This window comes from Salvelinus sp. IW2-2015, linkage group LG4q.1:29, assembly GCF_002910315.2.
Source record: "Salvelinus sp. IW2-2015 linkage group LG4q.1:29, ASM291031v2, whole genome shotgun sequence".
Lineage (NCBI taxonomy): Eukaryota > Metazoa > Chordata > Actinopteri > Salmoniformes > Salmonidae > Salvelinus > Salvelinus sp. IW2-2015.
In genome coordinates, this window is record NC_036842.1 from 58,848,050 (window position 1) to 58,860,951 (window position 12,902).

General features: G+C 43.1%; 1 protein-coding gene across 1 annotated transcript in view; it reads left to right on the forward strand.

The window, feature by feature from the left end:
• LOC111962244 (protein kinase C-binding protein NELL2a) overlaps nt 1-12,902 on the forward strand; it is a 106,058-nt gene that overhangs the window by 25,472 nt on the left and 67,684 nt on the right. Inside the window, exons 10-13 of the mRNA XM_023985185.2 lie at nt 115-206; nt 1,927-2,032; nt 2,364-2,492; nt 12,604-12,729. Of these exons, the coding sequence (XP_023840953.1) occupies nt 115-206; nt 1,927-2,032; nt 2,364-2,492; nt 12,604-12,729 (453 nt within the window). The remainder of the gene's footprint in view (nt 1-114; nt 207-1,926; nt 2,033-2,363; nt 2,493-12,603; nt 12,730-12,902) is intronic.

Sequence of the window (12,902 nt, forward strand, 5' to 3'; positions counted from 1 at the left end):
GCTTCACCGCAGCAGGTTGCCACAGACTGCCACAGTGTAGTGAATATCGCCTTTTTTTGTGCACTGCCGTTTGTGTGTGTGTGTGTGTGTGTATGTGTGTGCGTCTATTTCCAGTGGTATGCCTGTTCAAAAAAGAAGAGTTGGTGGAGGGAGATCAGAAAGCGGTACGCGACAACTCCGGCAGATGCCAGCTGTCCGAGTGCAGGGTGAGTACACAGCCCTTATGAAAGCATGCTATTGGTTTTTTCCTACCTACATCACTACTTGGTTTAAACAAACTCCCACAACTGCCACGAAAATACACAATAATTCAAGCAACCAAGCACTTACAGTGTATTAATTTTCATCACAAGGTGTAGGACAGCCTCGTTAAATAGTGATTCCAGACTAGAGTTGCTCTCATCAGGCCAGAGGCTAAATCAAGCCTGAATGAGAGACTGCAGTCGGCCGTCAACATCAGCTAAATTTATTGATCTGTTTTTTCCTATGCTCTCTATGGGGAAAGTAAATGGGCAGGACTGAGTAATTGAGTTTCCAGGAGGGGCCCAAACCGTCACAGCATGACAATCACTGTTGCGATCAATCATCATCAAATATATCTCCTATATTCCTGTATGACCATATAGATTGTGCAGTGTGAGACTGATGGCTGTATGGTGAGATCAGACACCTGGCCCATTGGCAGCCCTTGCTTTCTGACTGCAACTGCTTTCTTATACAGACACAGGCACTGACATAGCTACAGACACATATAGACACATAGGCACAGACGGACACAGAAACAGTCTCAGACATAGGCTGCAGATCAAAGGACTGTGTAACGGGGATAGTGTGAGACATCCTGGTCCTATAGTCTCAAGCAGGATGGCCGTCTGGGTAAGCAAGCCTAAGTATCTTAAATTGAGTGATAATTGTTTTTATTTTATTTTTCTTCCAAGCTAAATGATCTAACATCATTGGCACATCATTTTGCTTATACTGTATATAAACCTAACAATGACCTAATACAAGTAATATATCTTATTTCAACATATTCTTCTAGATATTTTACCTAATAAGATGATTAAGGTTAAATAACATGATTGAGGTAAAATATCTTAAAAAATATCTGGGGAAAAAAATGAATTACTTGTCTTAATTTTGCTTATGTTGACCTAAAAAAGCCTTATCTGCCAATGACGTTAGATAATTTAGCTTAAAAAAATTACTTTAAGTGAATTATCACTCAATTTAAGATATTTAGTCTTGATTAGATGTAACTTTTTGCAGTGTGCTGCTGGTTTTTGGGAGTTTTTGTTGTTGTTTGGGGGGGGGGCGTGGCAAACATAGAGACACAACTATTTGATTGTGGCTGAATAGTGGCTGACCTCGCCCTGTGTGGAACGTAGCTAGTCATAGAAGTGTTCTGAGTTGGTTTGTTTGATTGGTTTTCTCTGACTGAGTGTTTCTCGGTTGTGTGTTAATGATGTTAATGATCATGAATCAGCATCCGTCAGGTAGACAGAGTGGAGAGGAGTCAGGGCATTAAAGATGGCTGTTAAAGAGATGGTGGGAGAGGGAGCTCCCTAATTACATTTACTCTGTCTAATCACACAATCGGGGACAATTGCACTGGTTTCATATCCTTCTCTGTTCAATTTGTTATCATAAACCTCAATAGATAAGAGAATCAACATGCAGAGTCTTACTACAGCGCAGCAGCGCTAAATACTAACCTGAAATATGTATACATTACTGCTATTGACAATCATTATGTAATTTTAGTTGGGAAGTTGTGCACAGTAGCGAGGGAAGCACACCATGGATGCCTAATTGCCTCTGATTAAATTTGTGCCTTATCAAATCTGTGGGAAACCAGCAGCTGAGCTAATCTAACCCTAATGAGGTTGTGTCTCATTTTGTTTCTCATTGTTTCCCTGTTACTAGGAGATGGCTATGCATCGGGTCGTCATGACTACCCCCTGTCCTGAGCTCAACTGTCCAGAGTCCGAGCAAGTCAACCTCACCGACAGGTGCTGCAAAGTCTGCAGAGGTATGGGAAAATACACACTCCTGCCTATAAAGGCATTTCACTGTACATTAAAACGTGAAACTCTATATCAGTGGTTTCCAACCAGAGGTACTAGGACCCCTGGGGGTACTTGGCTTATCAACAGGGGGTACTTAATAAGACTCATGAGACCATAGGCAATATTCAGTTGGTGGTACAGTAACCGAATAAGGTTGGGAACCACTGCTCTACAAGACAGATTACAAACCTAAAAAGAATCAGCAAATCATTACAGGAATCATTGCAACAACAAAAAAACACCTGGAGTCTGAGAGGAGTGACCTGTGTGTAACCTCTGACCTCTGTGCCCTAGGTCATGACTTCTGTGCGGAAGGCCACGGCTGTGTGGAGCACTCTGACTGTATCAACTTGGAGGCCGGGGCCCGCTGCAGCTGCAAGGATGGCTTCCGCCCGCTCCGAGATGACAACGCATACTGCGAAGGTACACAAAGGATTCTAGTAGAATAATACTAGAATTGATAAAAGACCTTCTATTGAACCGTTTCTCTCCAAGAGTGGCAGAATATCTTTTCATTTTGTGAACTTAGGTTGAACTGCGAGGGTTTTGTGACAGCATCATTTTTGGGTTGCAAAAATTGAAAGAAGAAAATCTTCCAACACATTGAGAGATGACATACTGTTGGACAGACGGTCTGCTGTAATTTGTGTAGAGGTATTAGTCATAGGTACGGATTGTGCGTTCACGTGCTATTCGGGACTAGGACACTCTGAAATTTCCGACTTGCTAAGTGATTGTAGTTATATACAGTATGTGCCGCGTTCAACCAGTTAGCAAGTCGGAAAGTGTCCGATCCAGGGACTTACTTTCACTGACACTCAAATCATTGAATGCTCTTGTCTTCTTTTGGTCAGTCTCTACTGTGTATTGATATGAAAATACAGAACGCTCCCTAGCTGTGTTTGTCTCACTGCCAAGAACGCAGGATGAGCAGAGACCCTCATAAGTAGTGCTATTCATTATGTAGGCGGGAATATTCATTGCTGATTGCATGCCACACTGATGTTTCAGGCCATGGTGTTAACTCTAGTAAAACAAATAGGGCCAATTGCAACCATCGATGGCTACTATATTATTCACAGCTGATCTCTCGTTAAACCATCAATACGCGCTACATTCACCCGCACAGCTGATCTCTCGTTAAACCATCAATACGAGCTAAATTCACCCGCACAGCTGAATTCACGTTAAACCATCAATACGCCCTAAATTCACCCGCACAGCTGATCTCTCGTTAAACCATCAATACGCGCTAAATTCACCCGCACAGCTGATCTCTCGTTAAAGCATCAATACGCGTTAAATTCACCCGCACAGCTCATCTCTCGTTAAACCATCAATACGCGCTACATTCACCCGCACAGCTGATCTCTCTTTTAAACCATATACGCGCTTAAATTTCAGACAGCTCATCTCTCGTTAAACCATCAATACGCGCTACATTCACCCGCACAGCTGATCTCTCGTTAAACCATCAATACGCGCTAAATTCACCCGCACAGCTCATCTCTTGTTAAACCATCAATACGCGCTACATTCACCCGCACAGCTGATCTCTCGTTAAACCATCAATAAGAGCTAAATTCACCCTCACAGCTGATCTCTCGTTAAAACATCAATACGCGCTAAATTCACCCGCACAGCTGATCTTAATTGCAACCATTATTGGTTACCACATTACCACTCCCTAAAAGCTGATGTCGGCGTTAACTTAGTCTTGCGTGCTACCAAAGTCTTTCAAGATATTTTCACCCTCTTGTGGGTGTTATCATGAAAAACAACTTGGACCTACTTTTTGAGAAGACTAAGGGCGGTTGATCTATTTGACAATCATCCTGTACAAATTAAATAAAGTATTTCCTCATTAGCTGTGGCAATGTACCGACACGTTGTATGAATGGAAAACTAATGCTGGTGTAGCTCATATTATTTGATTTGTTTTCAATTCATGTAATCCATTAAATACAACTGTCTTATCAAGATAAAATATCCCGGGACTATATGAAATGTGTTACTAAATCAAGTCGATTGAGTTTTATAATCTGTATTTTCTTATCAAATGAAATATGCAGGCTTATAGTTATTTCAAATGAATATATATTATATTATTTTGCCATTTAAAGTGAAACGTTTGAAAGAATATAGACCTATTACGTCTATATTCTTATACTCAAATTAGATTTTGTTTACATTTATCAGCCTTACGGTTTCCGGTGCTCCTGATAGGTCGATATTTCACTGGGGGCGGAAGTAGAGCAGACGCAGCTGTCTGGTATCATAATCACTTGACACGGTAACAACGAGAGATCAAATGATCTGCAGGGGTTTTTTCTCGTGGGTTTTCGGTTGCAAGCAAGTCTGCTTTAACACGCTAGTGCATGTAATCTCCCTGTTATTAGCGTTTGAAGAAATCCAGCTGTAATGCGTAGCACATTGCTACGTTCTGCCTGTTGGTTGCAATACACCCAATGCGTTTGATCATTTCATGATTGTTTTCTTATATAACAGATGCTGATATGTTTAATACTCTATGGCGATTTGGCCCTCCACTTTTGAAGATTGGAAAATGTGTTAATACTTCAAGGACATTTAATCACATGGACTGCCTACTAAAATGCATGCAAATAAACATTACATAAACAAACTGTGAATATAGATGTCTTCGCCGGTCCTTCCCTTCCTCAGTGAAAATTCCCACATACATCTTTGCTTCTTACTTTACGGAATCTTCCCGGGATGATCAGAGAAGTGACCTCTCCATCTGCAGTGCTGTAAAATCTAGAGTGTTTACCCAACTCATAGTAATACACGTGGGGTTCCGGGAGCTAAATCTATGGATGACGCTGATGACAAGCGCAAATAAGCCACCAAATCTCGACTCCATATCCCTTTCATCCTCGTTGCTTCACTCCATGCCTGTATGCATACATGCCCTACTTTTACCAAGCTGATGAATTCCCTCCAACTTCTCTCTTCTGTCACCTTCACCAACATCAGTGCGATATCTTTGGTTACATGTTCATTGACTCTGATAACCAGGAGGGGAAAGGCACGTGTTAAGAAGATAACAGCCATTCCTGACCTCCTCTCAGTCTGTTTTAACATGCTAAATATGATCAGTTGGTCAGGTAATTATAATGTCTCAGGGAATTTGCATAATTGAAGATGCTATCAGCCCCCTGTCTCCAATTAATGGAGTATAAAGGTCTCTGGGCTGCAGGTTAAGCTCCTGTCGCATGGCACCACCTCAAACTCAACTCACCACCTCAACTCACCACCTCAACTGACCATCTCCACCTCAACTCACCACCTAAATTCACCACCTCCACCTCAACTCACCACCTCCACCTCAACTCACCACCTCCACCTCAACTGGCCACCTCCACCTCAACTCACCACCTAAATTCACCACCTCCACCTCAACTCACCACCTCCACCTCAACTCACCACCTCCACCTCAACTCACCACCTAAACTCACCACCTCCACCTTAAGCCAGCAGAGACGGGTGCTTTTGCCCACTCTAAGTTGGAGGGAAGAAGATTGGTAAATACTTGCAAATCTAGGAGGAAGACGTGTTCAAATTCCTGTACACCCAGGGTAAACGTGAAGGTCGAAGTTGTGTGCCTATTTCAATACAGGTTTTGACTCTATTTCACTTACATGTAGTTGCATCCAGTATCACCTGAGAGAAGATGCTGAAACACCCAACAGCAGTATTGTGGCATGTTTGGAAATGGATAAGATCTATAGTTGTTTCAATGCCAGCCATTCCATTCAACACAGTGGTGGTTAGAACCAGACTCATCTCGAGAGCGACCCAGGTCCCTGTATGAAATTGGATGGGGGTGTGAAGAGGGTTACTTCTGAAACTGCGGAGGGACAAAATTGACTCAATTTTCTGATGTTGTTCTCACAAAAGCAATAGATTTTTTTTGAGGGGCTTCTGGAAATCATTTACACTATGAGTATTGTGCCCTGCAAAAAGAATCGGAACAGCCAACATAGTTGTTTTGAGGATCACACAAGTGTCTGAGAGAATGTTGGTGTTCCTATAATAGTCGGGACAAAGGTAGCTACACCATTTTGCTGTTGAGGGTTGGTATGCGTCAGTATACAGATGGAATAGCTGTTTGTCAGCCTCAGTATCAGACCACAGAACACATGAGATGGATTCCAATAGACAGGCTTATGTGCTCCACACAATATACATAATGTATACAATATACATAATGTACATAAAGTATGCCATGTACACGTACAATTCCCTTCAGCCATCAGGTTGGCATCAGATCGGTGTGGTATCTCAGGAAAAGACATACACTGGCTCTTTAAAACAGTCCTAGGTCACTGATGTGCTGAACATAGCCTATGAGATCACTCCTGTGTAAATGTTTCATAGAAGCAGTGGTAGCAGAGCCTCAGGGGGAGACTCTCCTCTCCCAGCCTCTCTCTGCTCATAGAGTGCTGTTCTCTCAGACAGAAAAGCACAGGGCCCCATTCCCTCAGAAGGCAGTCATGTAGAAGGCGTATTTTCCAACACAAATCCAAGTGATGGGTAGTGTATTAAACATCTCTATTAGAGTGAAAGCCAAGCTGCTGTGGCCAAGTGACAGACTGTGATTGGCTCTAGATTGAGTCATCTGTAAAGCGCCCAAGGTTGAAGCTAATATTAGTATTCTAATACCACAGGAGAAAAGGCACGGAGCAGCTCGCATTGTTTTCTTTTACTCAAATAATTGTTTTCATATTATTTTCTGGCGTATCTGAAAATGAGTATAGTGTCTCTTTTCTTCAAAGACCTCCTTTATTCAGATGATTCACTCACACAGGCTTATTTACACAATTTTGTCTGAGATCAAAAGGACATCGTTCTAAATGCTTCTCCGTTTTGACTATTGCTATTTGCACATTGGTGGCATTCAAATGCAAACCAAATCACAAGTGGTCCAACTAGTGTATGTTTTGCATGCATATCATTGCATTCGTGTAGCGGCATAGAGTAGTAGAGTCGGGCGCTTGCAGGGGTTGCACACATGGGCACATTTTTAGGCTGGGGTCTGGGAAAAAAGTGGCCTTTTTTAATCTTTTTTAATATCGCACAAATGATCGAAATGACAGGCGACTTTGACACTGACAAACTGAGCTTCTGAGGTCAATAAAAACGACCTTGTCTTGAATCCATCAATAGTGTAGGCCTAGGTGTGTGGAGACACATATATTATACAATATGAGGAGGAAATTATAGTCCTAAAAAAGCTTTCCAGTTTCACTGACTCACCCAATGATGTGTAGCTCCCTCACCGTTGATGGCCGATGCGCTCATGCCAAAAGCCTGTCTCTTGTTTTACTATCTAAAACAATGCTGTTCACTCAATACGCCTATTTGGAAGTTGATATAATATTTTGGTAGCCTACAGACAGATTAGAGTCTTCTCTTTTCAGCAGGAGACATTTGCTTTCCAACCGGTGTTTTCCCGCGATTGTATTTGAAATATTGTGAAAGGCTTGTTCACTGATAGATTTGCTGTGCGCTCTCGACTATACACTATGCTTTGTGATTGGGCTACACACAATCCACAGCTAGGCAATTTTTTTTGTTAAGCTATTGATCCTCTGTGGTTAAATTATAGGCCTAGTACTATTCTGAATTATTTCATTTATTTCTGAACAGACAATAGTACTGTAATTCTATAACTTCGGCAAATACATTTCAATTTATCTGGGATGCTGCAGCACCTCCAGCATCCTTTCCGCAGCTCTGATTCTATGAGGAAATAAATGATGAAGCGCAACGCTGGAGAGATGAGAGTTGCAGGCTCATGTCTATCAGAGCAGAGAGAGGGAGAGAGATCATAGACAGTGAATCTCATTCTAGTTCTGTGAGATACAGGCGCGCTTCTCTCTCACCACAGCAACGGCCACATGTTGGTCTTTAGGCTACAATGTTGCGGAAACCATAAATCTGGGCTGGCCCAACCCGAATCAATTCTTAGAATATCAGGCGTGGGCTGAAAAGCTACGTTTTCACATTAGACAGGAGAATTACAGAGGAGGCAACTCAAATTAACTCTGATTGCTTTAGTTAAAATGTTTACATTGCAAACAGGGACAATTAATTTTCATGCCACGAGAGGTACCGGATCCTGGCAAATAGGTTCCGGAACAAAACAGGCCAAAACTGAGAAGTGACGGATTAAATTAAGCACTGGTTGTATCCCATCCAGTGATAACTAGGTAGCCTGTTGCATTTTGCTGTTTGTTTTAATGTCACAAGATAGAGGGGGGCTAATTGGCATTTACCAAAGAGCATCCTACTAGGCACAGGCGCCAAATAAACGTATTTTCCACGTTGATTCAACGTCACTTCATTGAAATAACGTGGTAACAACATTGATTCAACCAGTGTATACCCAGTGGGATGGCTCATCCCACATCACAATCATGTTCTCGGGATGAGCCTGAGGTCTGACACACACACACACACACACACACACACACACACACACACAACACACACAACACACACACACACCACACACACACACACACACAACAACACACACACCCACACACACACACACACACACACACACACACACACACACACACACACACACAAACTGCACCATCCCAACCCGCTGTGTGCCAGCAACATCCAACACTCTCTGTGTGTGAGCGTGCAAACACCACGAGAGCTGACAAAACACCCTGCCGTGCTGAAAACCAGGCCAGTGTGGAAATAGCAACAGTACACGACAACAACAGCGCTCCTATCCTTCAAAAATCACCAGGCAGAGACACTTCCCTCTGTTTGTCAGCATTACTAGCGCTACTACCACCTGTTATTCATTGGTTAGACCTCTGCCCCTTCTCTGGGATGCAGAGAGAAGGATGAACAGATGATGGTGGGGATTCATTGATTCATGCAAAGAGGCAAATCTCCTCAAGATTAATGTGTGTCAGGAAGGAGAGTAAGCCCACTCACTCCGTCAGCCAAATGTCACCATCATTTCCTAACATCCCACTGGTCACAGATAGTTTTGATTTGCATTTGGTTGAGTTGTCAACGAATGTGAATCCAACAAAAACATTACTATGTATTTAGGTTAAAGTGTGGGTGAAAAAAAGACGAAATTCTCTTGCGTTGATGACGTTTTGCAAATCCAATCCGTTTCCCCACATTGATTCACCGTCATCACATAGGATTTTTGTTGTAGAAATGACGTGGAAACAATGTTCATTCAACCAGTTTTTGCCTAGGGGGATGTTTGATAGCATAAGCAAGGAGTTTATTACATAAAACACATTAGCATTAATCACACACACACACACACACACACACACACACACACACACACACCACACACACACACACACACACACAACACACACACACACACACACACACACACACACACACACACACACACACACACACACACACACACACACACACACAGCATTCCTCATTGTCTGGTGAGTTTGTTCATACCAGTCCATTATTCTAAACTCAGGTACTGTACTGGGCTAATTCCTCTCACTTCATTTGCCCTGTGATTTATCACTTGTGGTTATTGCCCTGCTAAAAAGACAATGCCTCTGCTTTTTAAACGGAGACGGAACTGTTGTTGCATCCTAATGTGCTTCTTTTCAATCCATTGTGTTAATTGTCTCGCTTCCCAAAACCGTTTGAGGCTTTTCCATGTTTGTTTTGGTCTTTTTAAAAGATCACTCGTTGAGGAAATAATTACCTGGTGTTTGGAAGAGATGAAGAGATGTTGAGCACCACATTTTCTTGTCTCTCGCCCATTAAAACACAAGCAGCAAAGCATATCATCTCTCTACCAATGTTTAGGTAATTGTTCTGAAGAGATAGTAATGGCCTCCTAGTTGTTTTACTGAGAGGCCCGTTTGGGTAGAGTGAATAAAACATGTAGTTTGGAAATAATCGGAGGCTCTGGGGATTTTAACAATAAAGAAACAAGCGGATTAAAAAATTGTTCACTCCTTTATCAATTACGGCAGCAGACTTTGCTAAATAAAGAAAATGGAGTTACATTGACTCTCCCTCCTACTGTTGAGGCAATAGTAGCACAATAAGTGGGGTACTGCCTAGACATATTGAGCACCTCCTTTGTTATCATAATACATAGAACCGTTAGGAACATAATACATACAGTAAGCACGTAGTGAATTGTCTGAAAGACAGAAATGTCTACTTAAAATCTCTCCAAACAGAGTAGCCTGTCTTTATACTCCGTTCACAGTCGAGGGCTAGCTAACTGTGCTGTGGTGAATTTCATTGAGTTACTTTACTGCTCAGTCTGTTGAGACACACAGCCGTTGTCTTTCCTCTGACTACTAGCCCTGCCGTGGTGGGGGACTCTGGGAACTGTGTGAGAATATCAGCAAAAAATCTGGCAGCCCATTTCAGTAGCAGTAGTAGAGATTTTACATCAACTGTTTGGGTAAATGAGCCCAGGAAGCAGAGAGAGGCTGTTGGCAGCATGGGGTGGTCTGGGAGTCTTTGTGGGCCCTCCAACAGGGACGCCACTGTTATCTCCTGACTCCCAGACTTCCACACAGCAGTATGGTTGACAGATAGGAGGCCGCTCCACATTAGGAATCCACAGGGGCGTTTTATGGCTCTGGAATGACCAGCATGTGCAACAACTGGAATATGAATTCTATCTGAATTGATATGACTGAGTCTACACATTATGTCTGCCACTGTTATGTTTTAATGTAATGACAAAGAAACTACTCCAGCTATTGAGTTGAAATGACACTGATTACAATTATGTCTTATTTCTTATTTCTTATTGTTGTTGCATTGTCGCGAAGGAACCTGCCAGTAAGCATTTGCTTGAACAGTGTATGCCATATGTATCCTGTACATACGAGTACATAAGACTGTCCTCTTAAACAAATTAACCTCTGGCTCATCTACGTATGACTGGGATTGATTCAGCCTTTGTAGAGAGGGGGGGGGGGGGAAGAGGGAGATAAACGAAAGTAATTTTCTGCCCATCCATCCAGTGTGCCAATGACTTGATCCAGATCATTCCATTGAGAGATAAAAGCCGCCGGTGCCTCTGTCATTCTTTTAGGGTGGCACATCGCATGTCGCTGTAGTGACAGGCCAATCAAGGAAATGGACTGGACTAATGTGGATGGAGATTGTTCATGCTCCCTCGCTGGCCGCTTGGACAGCGAGCCCCGTCGTCCACTACGCAGACACGTTCCAACATATTTTTTCATCGAGCGTTATGTGTGTCACGGGGGGAAAGACGGATGACGTCCTACAGTTAATAGGCTCTAAATCAAAGCCGCCGCTTAGACAGCCAATCGCAAGCCAGAACAAGTGTCACCTAGGGCCCCCGCTCAAGGTTACCGCCCGCTATAGCTGCCCGCTGTGGAGAAACAGTCCGTACCTCTCTCCTCTTTCTCTCTCCCCCCCCTCATCTCACTCTCCATCCCCCTCTCACAGCCAGTAACATGGTTCATTTAGTGAAGGCCAACTCATTTACTGGGCGACGTGTTCAATAATTGGTGGGATTCATTGTGTGTTATCTGGTATTCAGTGGATGGTTGAATAGAAGGAATGATCAAGAGCTGGGGCAAAAGCAGAGAGTTAAGTAGAGTGGATTTGAATACAGCACAGCCAGAGATGGTGTATGCTGTGGTGGTTGGAAGAGGCAACCAAGGACATGTAAGCGGGTGAATGAGATGCAAATACAATGCATTTTCATATCAAATGATGATGTTTTCAAATATGGTTGGCAAGGAAGCAGAGAGTGAGTAGCCTAAGGTGCACATGTGTTTAAACACGGAGTGAATAAATTACTTCAGGTCAAGGACCTCTATCTCAACTCCAGTTGGGTTTTCACAGTTGGTCTATTTACATTTGGCGTATTGCAATCTACAGTAGCCCAGCACCACTGCCATATTAATACAGTTGAGCTCTGTTTGCATTGCACTACGTTGCATCACAATGTGAACATCTGCTTAGCCCCGTCAGTTTCATGGAGATACTGCATCTCGTGTAAGACGCTTTCAACTTGGCTGTTTCTTTGTGGACCACGAAGAGTTGCTGTTACTAAAGGTTAGCAGCTAATGGGATTATGAATAAATGAATATAATATTGAATCTACTGCCTCGTGGAGTGTCATGATGCATAAATAAAATATATATAGAGTTTTAGGAGGTTGGACCAAATGGGAATTGACTACCTGACTACCCCATTAAACACAGTACGTAGACCACAGTAAGAGTAAAGGATGTTCTACTTTGAGTACATGGAACATCTACAGTAGAACCACAGCTGCCTGTTTCCCTCTCCTCCCCCTTATTTCCCCCAGGGTCTCCACTGATGAAGATACACTTTCCATGGGCTCTCCCTGTCTCCCTCTATGAGGCGTTAAGGCTGAACTGGGGTCTGAACTAGGTCTTTAGTGGAGCCCCAGTTAGAGGAGCCTAGTGTTGACCATGCGTGACCTGCTCACCCTGGTCTCCCTCTCTCCTCACTGTAGATATCGACGAGTGTGCGGAGGGGAAGCACTACTGCAGGGAGAACACTGTGTGTGTCAACACCCCCGGATCCTTCATGTGCATCTGTCACAGGGGATACATCAGGATTGATGACTACTCCTGCACAGGTGAGTTATTTCTTCTGGCAGACTGTCTTATAGCTGCTACCAGAAACCCATACTGTACTTGTTTCATGTTTATGGCTTCACACTAAACTGTTGAAAGCTGCATTGGGAGTGAGTGTGTGTGTGTGTGTGTGTGTGTGTGTGTGTGTGTGTGTGTGTGTGTGTGTGTGTGTGTG